Source organism: Zingiber officinale, chromosome 3A (genome assembly GCF_018446385.1).
Source record: "Zingiber officinale cultivar Zhangliang chromosome 3A, Zo_v1.1, whole genome shotgun sequence".
NCBI lineage: Eukaryota > Viridiplantae > Streptophyta > Magnoliopsida > Zingiberales > Zingiberaceae > Zingiber > Zingiber officinale.
Genome location: NC_055990.1, coordinates 159,780,270 through 159,792,026, shown reverse-complemented (window position 1 = coordinate 159,792,026; position 11,757 = coordinate 159,780,270). Strand labels below are relative to the sequence as shown.

The following is an 11,757-nucleotide window of genomic DNA, read 5'->3' as shown; positions in this document are numbered from 1 at the left end:
ATTTAAGTAAGTTATCAGACTAAGTGGAGTCTAAATATAAGATGAGTTATTAAATATATATATATATATATATTCAAAAACCGTTTTTAAGATTGTTAAAGGTGGGGCCTCAGTAGGACATTAAATAATAAAAAAACTGTCTTTTCAGTTGACGTTCCATTTTCGTTCTAAAATATTTTTATTGTTTATAATAGATAAAATGAAACATAAAATCAAGTTGCTGGAATAGCTCAGTTGGTTAGAGCGTGTGGCTGTTAACCACAAGGTCGGAGGTTCAAGCCCTCCTTCTAGCGCCTAAAATATTTTTGATTTTATCAAAAAATATATAATGACTAATAAGTATATTAATTATTATTATTAAAAGACGTGACCTCCCATGAGGGTGTCTGATGACTGATGGGCAGGCATCTCAGATTCGAGTCTGTATTTGCCGTCGAGGATTAATGATTCAAAAAGCTCGATACTTAAATTATAAATGAATTTAAAAAATAAAACGACCACGATGAGTGACACAATGACAAGAAATTCTCAGTTAGTCCAAAGAATCTGTTAGATTTTCGAATTTGTGAATGAACCCTAGAGTGATTTCTCCTTTGTAGAATGCTCCTTCAAAGGCTTAGAGTTAGGACATTGTTATATTATTCCTCGCAGTTTGGGAAATTTAATCAACTAATCTCACATCATTTTGTAGAACTCAGGTGGATGGAGAATAAAATAAGCTGCACAACATTTGTAAAATTTAAGAGCAGTTTGGCGACACTAATCCTCAAAGCATTCTGCAAATAAATAAATGAAACGATATGCTTAATCAGGAACCATGAGTAAAACTATCAGAATAACGTGTAGAACATAAAACAAAGAAAATTGGAGGTCTACTTTTTAACACCAAAAGAGCAGCTAGTGCCAGTAACTCAAATCTGGGTAGGCAGTAACATCTGTGGGATCTTAACCTTTACTCTTCTGATCTAAGAACTATCGATGCAGATCTACAACTCATCAATGCACAGACCACTAAAGCTTTTCTTGCTTATCATTTACAAGCGGAAGTAGCTCCATTTGACTTCGAGGTGTATGAGGTGTTCCGGGAATTGCAGACTGCTGAGAGAGCTTGTGCCTGACGTATCCATAGAACGTGCAGCCTAACAGAGTCACGGCACATCCGAATGCATTCATAACAGAGATTGGATTTCTGAAAATAAGCCATGAAACTAATACGGCAACAGCAACCTGTGGTAGGATGTCTTCTTTTAGGAACAGACGATGAAAGGAAATGGAGAGGAACTCATGTGAACATGAAAGTTTAACTCACTTTGAGATTGCCGGCAACATTGAATGTCACAGCTGTAGTTGAATGTATGACGTAGAAGATTGAGAAGTTAAGGCAAAAGGCTGAAACACCTGAGCCAAAAATGATGAGCAAAGATGAAAATATAGATTCATGAGTGTAGAACCAGTTGACCACTCCAGCTCCTTCGAGTATCAATGCAGGAAGAGACAGTATCATAGTTGCGAAAGGTGCCATATAGTACACCGTGTTTATGCTACAACAAAGACAATGAGTTAAGATGATTGACCGACAAAAAAGATAGGTGCGTATATATAATATCTTAAATTTAGTAAATTAAACAATTTTGACGGTCTGGCTTTAGCACCATACATTTAACACAAACTTTGAAAAACACGTTAATCCAAATAAATCTACAAACTTATAGGTACAAGTTGCATGAGAGGGAAAATCTTTGTTGCTTAGGACCAATTAAAATGTGATATTATCACAAAAATAGTAAGCTAAGTCCAATTCCCTGTTTTATTTTTTTCAATTGTCACAAAGCAAAAAAAAAAAAATTGAAATGATATTAGAAAAGGATTTCTTAAGTGAAATGAACAAAACAGAGTCCCAAGTAATAGGTAATTTATAAGATTCAGTATTGGATGCTAGAGTGATGCAAGGACAACTTCAAGGCTACAAGCATAGTTTATCATGCAAGCATTGTGAAGAATAACATAACATCTCCTATTCCAGTTTTTCCCTTTTTCTTTTCTTTTTCCTTGTAGTATGTGTGTGTGTGTGTGTGTGTGTGTGTGTGTGAAAGCCAAGTCTATATGGGTTAAGGAAGTTGTCCAACCCAAAACCCTGGAAACAACTTTTGAGGTCTATACCAACTCAGTAGCTGACATCTTCATCTCCTTGTCTACAAATGAACATATGGTTTCTTTATAGATAAACTGTCTACAGATAATACTTGGAACAAGTGATGCAGTGTAGTTTTGTTGAATGAAAATAACATCCAATCATTAAATCTGACAACTTGCAACATTTATAATTAGAATTCAACAATATAATTCAGCATACAACAGTCACTCTTAGAAGAAATATACAGCAGAGAGAAAACGTAAAAAAGACGAAGGGCCAAACCATTTATTTATAAACTCTGGCTCTCAAGATCAGACACTTCATTTAACTATAAAAAGAACATTGAGTACCTGTCAAATTTATATCCATGAAGAAGAGACTCTGCTAGAATTGTCTTTGTTGAGGTAGCAAGGCAGCCAAATAAGGCAGCACAAAATCCAAATGTATTGAAGCTAAGCTCTGTCATGGAGGTTAGAAGAATCCCCCCTACGATGGGAACCAATGAAGCCCATATGCGCCAGTCAAAAACTTTTCTCCATACTAACCACTGCAAAATGACTGGAAGTGTATACAAAAATGAGTAAGATGCTTGTAAATACATTCATATAGAATATTATGGCACAGAGCACAGAAAACCAACCTGTTGTTGCAGGAGTGAAGGATTTAATAGTCTGCATGAATGAAACTGGAATAAACCTCAAGCTCACATTTCCCAAGACAATATTAATGCAAAATACAAATGACATTGGGAATATCCTCCTCCAGCGATCTTCAGGTTCAACCTCAATTAGGGGTTTTATCTTTAGTAACTCAATCACAGTATATGCTCCAATGGCGGAGCAGATGAAGTGGATGCATGATACTGTCAGAGGAAACTTAAAATCTAGATTCTGTGAAGACAGATATGAATTTTAGAGCCAACAACATAAACAAATAAATAAAACACAGAGAGTCAAATTGGAGAACAAGTACCCTTATACTAACTGTATATGTTTTTCTAAATGATGTGACTTGCAACAGATGGAATGAACACTGACAAACTTGGAACAAGGCAAGGCAACAGTTTAGGTGCCCTATATATATATATATACAACTCAAATCTGAGTCTGATTAAGTGGCCACTAGTCACTACCAAGCCATTTTATACAAGGTAGTGATCAGGTGGGCAATCCAATTAAGTGCCTGTTGCCATCCTAAATTATTTAGAGCCTCTAAGTAATCTTAGGAGGAGAATCTGAAGTCAAATAAGAATGAAGGCAAAATAGCTGGAAAATAGAGAAGCATAATGAAATATATTTAGAAAGAGGATGTGAAGTAATGCATGTGTGGATAACTTTATAAAAAAGCAGTAGGTGAAAGCAATAGAAAGATCCAAATAGAAGGCCGGAAATGAGTCTAGCATTGGTGCTACAAGAAAAAGGATGCAGAAAATAGGACATATTACCAAACATATACTCTGAGGCTCTTGAGTCTAAAGACAAGTGTTCAATTTAGCAGTCTATTTTATGAAAAAAGGAGGATAAACTCCATGAACCAATGATAACACAAACCCATATAATGCACCCTTAACGGATTGCCATATAAGGAAGCATTGATACTCCTCAACAGGTGCATTAATGTGGATCTAGCTGTAAGTGGCTTGGTACCACAAATTCCTTCATGAAGAACTTCTTAGACATATCCATATTGATGGGAAATGTTGGTTTGTGGTATACAAGTCCCCAATAAACTTTAAATTTAATTTATGGTAGCAAAAAATAAAGCAATGAGGAGGAAACCAGTGGACAACAGCAGGAGAAGGAGAAGAAATTGGTTTCTAGTCTAGAACTGCAGATCTAGAAAACTGAAGAAAGAAACACACAACAACAACGCCTAATTCTCTAGTGGATGCTAGTTTTAAAGGGGCATAGTTTTAGACCTAGTTCACACTACACGTCTGCACCTTCTAATCAAAGCTTTTGCATTAAATGTCGATATAAGATTTTAAAAGCACTTTATTGATTACATAAAATTTAACTTGACATGTTATCTTTTAAGCATTCAAAAATTTTGAATTTTGTCACGAACTGTTGTAAGTTTTTGCAAAAACTCAAAAGAAAACCCATATTTTTTTTAAATGAAAAAAAAAATTTGTTTTATAATAGGCCTATAAAATTTTAGAAAATATTTTATCCAATTTAATTGAAAATGCATCATCAAATCCAAACAGTGGATAAAGATTACCTAGTATTAACATAATCAAGTAATAATTATTTACTGCTAACGGATAACATAATTTTATTCTTACCAAACGTGAGATGCTCTATTAAGAGATCAACTTACCTTGTGAAAGAGAGAATAATTACTTTTCATTTATGTTTTCCTGCTTAAGATCTCTGAGGACTACTATAAGGCTTGCAGTTTGATATAGAGAGATAGGCACTTGTTTGTATCATGGGGTGTAGATCTGGACAAATTTGCGTGAGAGACTACTTGCCTTCAGGTTTTATCTTTTCAATCCTTCTCCTTCAATTTTTTCCTTTTTTTTTTCCAAATTGTTGATCATTTATTATCTGTATTTATTTCTGAACAGAGTCATTGAATTTATGCAATAGATCTAACGGAGTTGAATTAACCTAGAATTTTGATGAACCCATGCTTTCCTCTTACAAAACCACCAGATCCAGAGAGAAGATGGAATAATACAGTCAGATCCAGTTAAAACACTCTATCTAACCACAGATCAATGTAACTGTACCCCCATAACGAGCATATAAGTACATAAATTCCACAGATTCATAACCTCATACAACTTAAACCGCGAAATGAAGGAATGGATCCGATCCCCGACAAAGAACAACCGAAATCATAAAAGGAAAACTAAAAACTCAACTTTCTTCCGATCCAGAAAGAGCAAAAGAAGTACATTTATGAATCAATCGGAGAAATAAAAACGCTGATGGAGGGGGCAAAAAAGAGGAAAAATAACGGAATCGGAACGAAGGAATCACACCTGAAATATCCACTTGTTCATGATGATGACCGTGACATTGAACACCCACCACTGCAGGATCGACAGCACTGCGCGGACCGTCGCCCAATGCGACATCTTGGCCTCCTCCATCCCGCCCCCTTGAAGACTGAAAGCCCTCAGCTCGATCCCCGCCGCCGCCGAGATGGCCGAAGAATCTGAAGGATTTAAGGACGGCGACGGGGCCTCGTACCTATAAATCAAATTCCGAACGCCACCTCCTCCTCCTTCGTAGCAGAAGCGGCAGAGAGGAAAAGAAAGATCTTGAGGCGAGACGTGGAAGAACAGAAATAAAATCGTCGAGCGTCTAAATAAATAGCGTATCGTAAATTTCAATTCGCACCCTAATATGATTTTACCTTTATCTTTATTCGAAAATTAAAATTATCGATTTTTCTCGTAATTATTGTAAACTATTTTTTATTCCCCCCCAACTCATATTAAAGATTTAATATATACATATTATAAATCAAAATTGATAGACATCATTATTGAAAAAAAAAGAAAAAAAAACCTCTTTAATCTGTTTTTACTAGCTCAATTGTGGCAAAAAGATGAATACGTTTGTCCCTAATGTCTCCGTCAATCCGTCCCAAGATTAATACGGAGGAGATAAATCATAGACGACTACTAATATTTTGAATAGTGACTAACACATAAGAGAAATATTATATTTTTACTAGCTCAAGATACTTACAAACGTATATCATAAAAAGATAACGAGATATTTTACCTTCGATTTAATAATAAAAAAAATTAAAATACAATAATATTTTTTTTTATTATTTTAGGCCCATGTCACATTATCGGTAAATTACTCAAAAATTTCCAACCACAATTGAAATTTTACTAGACATATTTATTTACTTCATACTAATTTATTATATTACCCTTAATTTTTATTAAACCCCATTAATACTCATTCTTTCTCTTCCAATTCCCCACATCAAATTCTACCCTAAACCACTAACCATTATGCCCATCAAATTCATTCAACCTTTAACACCAAAATCCCTTATTTTTTTAGATAAAAAGTCTAAAATAATTTATATTCCCTCTTAAATTCAGTACAATTTAATTAAAATAAAATATATTTTTTATTCAATTCATATGGATAGAAAATATATTTTATTCTAATTAACTGATTTTAAATTTAGAAATATTTATATCTTATTTTAGACTTTTTTTACATTTTGATTCCTTACAACAAATCATCAATTGAGAAGTTCTTCATTCTTTCTCTTCCTATTCCCCACGTCAAATTCTACCCTAAACCACTAACCATTATGCCCATCAAATTCATTCGACCTTTAACACCAAAATACCTTATTTTTTTAGATAAAAAAGTCTAAATTAACATGTGTTTTCACATAAATTCAGCATAATTTAATTAAAAGAGAGTATATTTTCTATCCAATTGAATCGTGCTCATATGGATAGAAAATATACTCGATTCTAATTAAATGATGTTAAATTTAGGAGTATTTATATCTTATTTTAGACTTTTTTACATTTTGATTTCTTACAATAAATCATCTAATTAAGAAATTTTCAATTGATAAAATATACTCGATTTTAATTAAATAATACTAAATTTAGAATAAATTATATTTCATGTTAGACTCCTAATACCCATATATTTCCTCAGGATAATAATTAAAAAATATATTAAATTCTAAGTTAAATAATACGAAATATAGAAGAAATTATATCTATCTGACCGAGGGCGATTAAGTAAATTGTTATACATTAGAGATGCAGGGAAATAAAATTTTCCTTACGACTGAAGAATAACAAATGGTTGGAGTTCATTTTTTTTTTTTTTTAAAAGTGCGTAATATTATAGTTTTCATCGGAGGGTGCTAATTCTAAAAATATCCTTCCCATTTATTTCAGTTCTAATATTTGATTTTCCTTATTTAAACCGAACCAAATAAAAAAAAAATTAATTATTTCATTAAGAACTTTCATACAAAATTCTATAAAAAAGTTAATTTTTTTTTTAAAATTATGTCATTAAATTCTGATGATCTTTTAATCTGTCTATTTTTTATTTTGAAGTTTTAATTAAAAAATTAAAAATAAAATTTTACTTTGGTTTATTTTTGTTTTTGTTAAATTTTATTTATTTTTTATCATAATTACCTATTAAAAAAATTAAATTTTTTAAAAAAAATTATTTAATTAATATTTTTTATATTATTATTTTTTTGTATTTTTATGAAAGTTCTAAAATTAAAAAAAAACATAGATAAATTTAAGAGATTGTAGTTTAATGATGTAATTTTTTTTAAAAAATAAATTTTTTAAAGTCATTGATGACTTTTATATGAAATTATTTGATGAAATAATTAGTTTTTAATTTTTTTCTTAGTCTAATTCAGTTTGAAAAATAAATTTTAAGATTGAAAAATATAGAAAGGGTATGTTAAAAATCAGGTGTGCCTTTAATAGAAATCAAATATGAGGTGCTTTTAGAAAAATTTAAAAAACTGAGTGCGTCTGAAAATGTGAGAAAACAATGGTAGTAAATTGTTTAAGAGTCCTCAAAAATAATAATTTCAGTTAATTTTATTAATTATTTCTGGAATGATCAATTTGACCTTATGAAAATTTTTCATAGGTTATTAAGAATAAATCAAGAAAGCTACGATCAACTAAGAAATTTAACATCGAGATTAATGTCTTGCTTGTCTCGCCATGTGCAATATCAGAATGATAAAGTCGAATATGCTAATGAATATTCTCCCAATGCATCGTGCTATTCTGATTTCTAAATCCTCTCATGATTATGGTACTGATAAAATATTTAGATGGTCATGCAACAATTTATAACTATAATGCATTTAAAAAAATTCTCTTTAAATAAAAAGCTCAATGAAAAGATATTCAACTTCTAGATTCTCCGCTATGTATACTTCTATGGTACCGTGACGAACACCCAATTCTAATCCACAAAACGACAAGGCAATACAATTTAGTGGTCATGGTGATGTGGCAAGGACCAATCAAATAGTAGTTGGGGGAGAGGCGGCATGGGCCAATCAGATGGTAGGTTGGGGAGAGAGTGTCTTGAGAAGACAACCCACCACATTATTCGAGCTTGATGCGTGTCCACCAACTAACGCTTTACCTTCTTAGAAATCTAACTAAATAAATATTTTTTTTAAAAAAATATGAAACTAAATGCATTTAGATATGAAAGTACCCTTAGTTTTTGGGCCTTGGGCCTAAAAATCATGCCTTTTATATTTAATAGGATTGGCTTTGGAATATATCTCATTTTTTATTATGAATTATTCATATTTGTATTTTGTTTCCTAGCAAACGCTACCATTAAAAAAAAAAAATCTCGATGCGTCCATCAGAAAATTATTGTTAAGTGAGAAGATAGAAAGAGTTTTCCACCGAAGATATGTACTCATCAAAAATTGATATTTATTTTGCCGCAGCAAATGCTCATCCAACTAGGCATCCATTATTATTATTTTTTAAGAATCATGGATATTTACTTTAATCAATTCTTCTTCGTGTGTTAATAAACAATGACTACAGTATGTATTATATTTCTATATCAATAATTATATTATTTTTTAAAAAATTGAAAAATCATTTCCACCATGGAGCTCATTGTACAATAGGTTGTGAGACAGAGCCAAGGTGGGCTGATGGTGACCATCATCCCTCCCCTCCGCTCAATTTTTTAATGCAAAATGTATCAGAGATATAGAAATTGCGGAGCGAATAAGAGGTAATAATCTCTTTCATGTCTCTCAATATGAAATTTCTGATTCTATACTGATATTTATGTAATATAAATTACTAAAATTCTTTGTTCGTTACCTATTTTTCCTTTGTTTAAATATAAGATGAAGTTGAGTTTTGACAAGTTTCTCTGGGTACCCATCGCATTTAACTTGACATTATCCATATTTATGAAATGAAATGGACACACATGAACAAAACTTTCTATGGATACTTGATCACTTTATGCTACAGCTACGAGCTGTTACCTTCATCTATATAACAAGTTTTGATAAAATTATTTATGCCACAGCTAGGAGTTGTCACTTTATTTTTTTTAGATTTAAAAATATATATGTTTATATAAGATTTTATAGTGACTAAATTATTTTAAAATAATTATATAATAATTTTGAAAAAAAATACTTATGACCTTTTTTTAATTAAATTTTGAGTTTCAATGTTTGTTGGAAAAAGTTTCATGTGACTTTTTTTTTTCTTTTTTACTAAAAGAGAAAGTAACCTCACCGCCCGCACCATTTAAAACCCCCCAAACTCCGTTAGCGTGATCTAGAAGCGACGACGACCAGGTACGGGAAGCAGAGGAACCGGGCTTCCCCGTCTTTGCTTTGCGGAATCTGTCAACCGATGGCGGTGAGAAAACAGGAGGCGGAGGAGGGCGCGGCGGAGATCGGAGGGCAGAGGCAGTTGGTGGCGTCGGAGCTCAAGGAGCTTTGGACAATGGCCGCTCCAATCACCGCCATGAACTGCCTAGTTTACCTGCGAGCGATGGTGTCGGTGGTCTGTCTGGGTCGTCTCGGCCCTCTCGAGCTCGCCGGTGGAGCACTCTCCATCGGCTTCACCAACATCACCGGTTACTCTGTTCTCTTCGGGCTCGCCTCCGGCCTTGAGCCGCTATGCTCGCAGGCCTACGGGTCGCGTAACTGGGACTTGATCTCCCTCTCGCTTCAACGCGCCATCTTGCTCCTCCTCTTCGCCGCCATCCCCATCGCCTTCCTCTGGGTTCACCTCGGGCCCATCCTGGTTGCTCTGGGGCAGGATCCCGCCATCACCGCGTCCGCCGCTACCTACTGCCTCCACTCCTTGCCAGACCTCCTCACGAACGCGCTCCTCCAGCCACTCCGCGTCTTTCTCCGCTCCCAAGGCATCACCCGCCCCATGGCCGCTTGCACTGCCGCCGCTGTCCTCTTTCACATTCCCCTCAATGTCCTCCTCGTCTTCGTCCTCCGTCTCGGCGTCCCCGGCGTCGCCCTGGCAGCCGTCATTACTAACCTCAACATGGCTGTATTCCTCCTCGTCTACCTCCGCGCCTCCTGCGCCTGCGAGCTGACGTGGCGCGGCTGGTCCCCCCGGGCGGCGCTCTGCGGCCTTACCCCCGTGCTCCGCCTCGCTCTCCCCAGCTGCCTTGGCGTCTGCCTCGAGTGGTGGTGGTACGAGATCATGACTGTGCTTGCTGGCTACCTCCCCGACCCCACCACTGCCGTCGCTGCCACATCAGTCCTCATACAGACTACCAGCCTCATGTACACTGTCCCCATGTCTCTCGCTGCCTGCGTCTCCACCAGGGTAAGCTCAGCTTCCTTCATATATTTCCGGGATCCCCTGCTTCTTCAGTGTTCCGGCGGTCCACCGCCCTTGACATTTTTTTATTTCGTCCTCTCGCTTTACCTACTCGTCTCCTCTTGTGATATTACACTCCAAACGTGCACGTGGGTGGGAATGGGATACACCACACTCCTCTGCTCGTGAATCTCCTCGCGACCTTTGTTCTTTATTCATTTTCCCTAATTTACATCGAAATTTATTTGTAATTAATGAAATCTAGGAATCGATGCATCAGGTGGGGAATGAACTGGGAGCGGGGCGGCCCAAACGGGCGAAGACGGCGGCGCTGGTGGCTCTCGGATGCTCCGCGGCCATCGGCGTGTTGAACGTGGCGTGGACGACCCTTCTCCGCTCGCAGTGGGCGCGGGTCTTCACGGCGGACGCAGCCGTGCTGCGTCTCTCCTCGGCCGCGCTGCCGCTCGTGGGGCTGTGCGAGCTTGGCAACTGCCCGCAGACCACCGGCTGCGGTGTGCTGCGCGGTACCGCGCGCCCGTCCGTTGGTGCCCGCATCAACCTGCTCTCTTTCTACCTGATCGGGACGCCGGTGGCCGTGGGGCTCGCCTTCCGCCTCCGCTTCGGCTTCGGCGGGCTCTGGTACGGCCTCCTCACCGCTCAGGCCGTCTGCGTTGCGCTCATCCTCGCTGTCGTCCTCCTGCGCACCGACTGGGAGGTGGAGGCCCTGCGCGCCAAGAAGCTCACTGCCTCCACCGACGTGGAAGTCGTCGCAGATCGTTCGAATGCGGAGGAGAAGAGTCGACTAATAAACAGTCCCGATGATTGACGTAGCAGCTAGTCGACACTAGAAGTCAATGCCAAATTTTGACTGAGACGTCATCTTCAGCTGTTGTTAAAAATGTAAATATAAAAGAAAATGATGGAAAATGACTGTAATATGTATGTGGGTTTAATCTCATATTAAAAATTTTGTGATATTAAATTGAATCGCGATGTCGTGAACAAGAGCGTGACAGTAGGGAAGCGCAATTTTAGAATTCGAATTGTACCAAATTCAGCGACTCATGTGCGATCGTAAGATCAGTTAATATTATGTCACAAATGATTATTTTTCTTTTTTGACGTATTAATGATTCATGATCCTCCATAACAGCCAGTCATTATTTCAAAAGTTAGCATCCGTGATTTATTTTCTTCGTGTTGATCTTGGGACGGATTGACGGGGACACTGGGGGTGAAAGTATTCGTCTTTTGCCACAATGATCCTCCACAACAGTCGAGGCAATGG

At 36.6% G+C, this 11,757-nt stretch overlaps 2 protein-coding genes and 1 non-coding gene across 4 annotated transcripts; 2 read left to right on the top strand and 1 right to left on the bottom strand.

Annotated features, from left to right (window-relative positions):
- Positions 1-219: 219 nt before the first annotated feature.
- TRNAN-GUU lies at positions 220-293 on the top strand. The gene has a single exon. It is a non-coding gene; the product is annotated as a tRNA-Asn (tRNA).
- A 490-nt stretch (positions 294-783) lies between these two features.
- Positions 784-5,444, bottom strand: LOC122053074 (UDP-galactose transporter 1-like). The gene is made up of 5 exons (XM_042614949.1): positions 5,127-5,444; positions 2,775-3,024; positions 2,485-2,692; positions 1,310-1,541; positions 784-1,227 (listed from the first exon to the last, which is right to left on the bottom strand). Exons 1-5 carry the CDS (start codon positions 5,235-5,237, stop codon positions 1,012-1,014), a joined length of 1,017 nt encoding a protein of 338 aa, XP_042470883.1. The 5' UTR covers positions 5,238-5,444; the 3' UTR covers positions 784-1,011.
- Positions 5,445-9,449: 4,005 nt separating this feature from the next.
- Positions 9,450-11,456, top strand: LOC122053073 (protein DETOXIFICATION 54-like). 2 transcript variants are annotated; one of them, XM_042614948.1, is made up of 2 exons: positions 9,450-10,475; positions 10,750-11,456. In XM_042614948.1, exons 1-2 carry the CDS (start codon positions 9,537-9,539, stop codon positions 11,293-11,295), a joined length of 1,485 nt encoding a protein of 494 aa, XP_042470882.1. In that variant the 5' UTR covers positions 9,450-9,536; the 3' UTR covers positions 11,296-11,456. The 2 variants fall into 2 exon arrangements, with proteins under 2 accessions (XP_042470882.1, XP_042470881.1); XM_042614947.1 differs by having other exon boundaries at positions 10,735-11,456.
- The last annotated feature ends 301 nt before the right edge of the window (positions 11,457-11,757 follow it).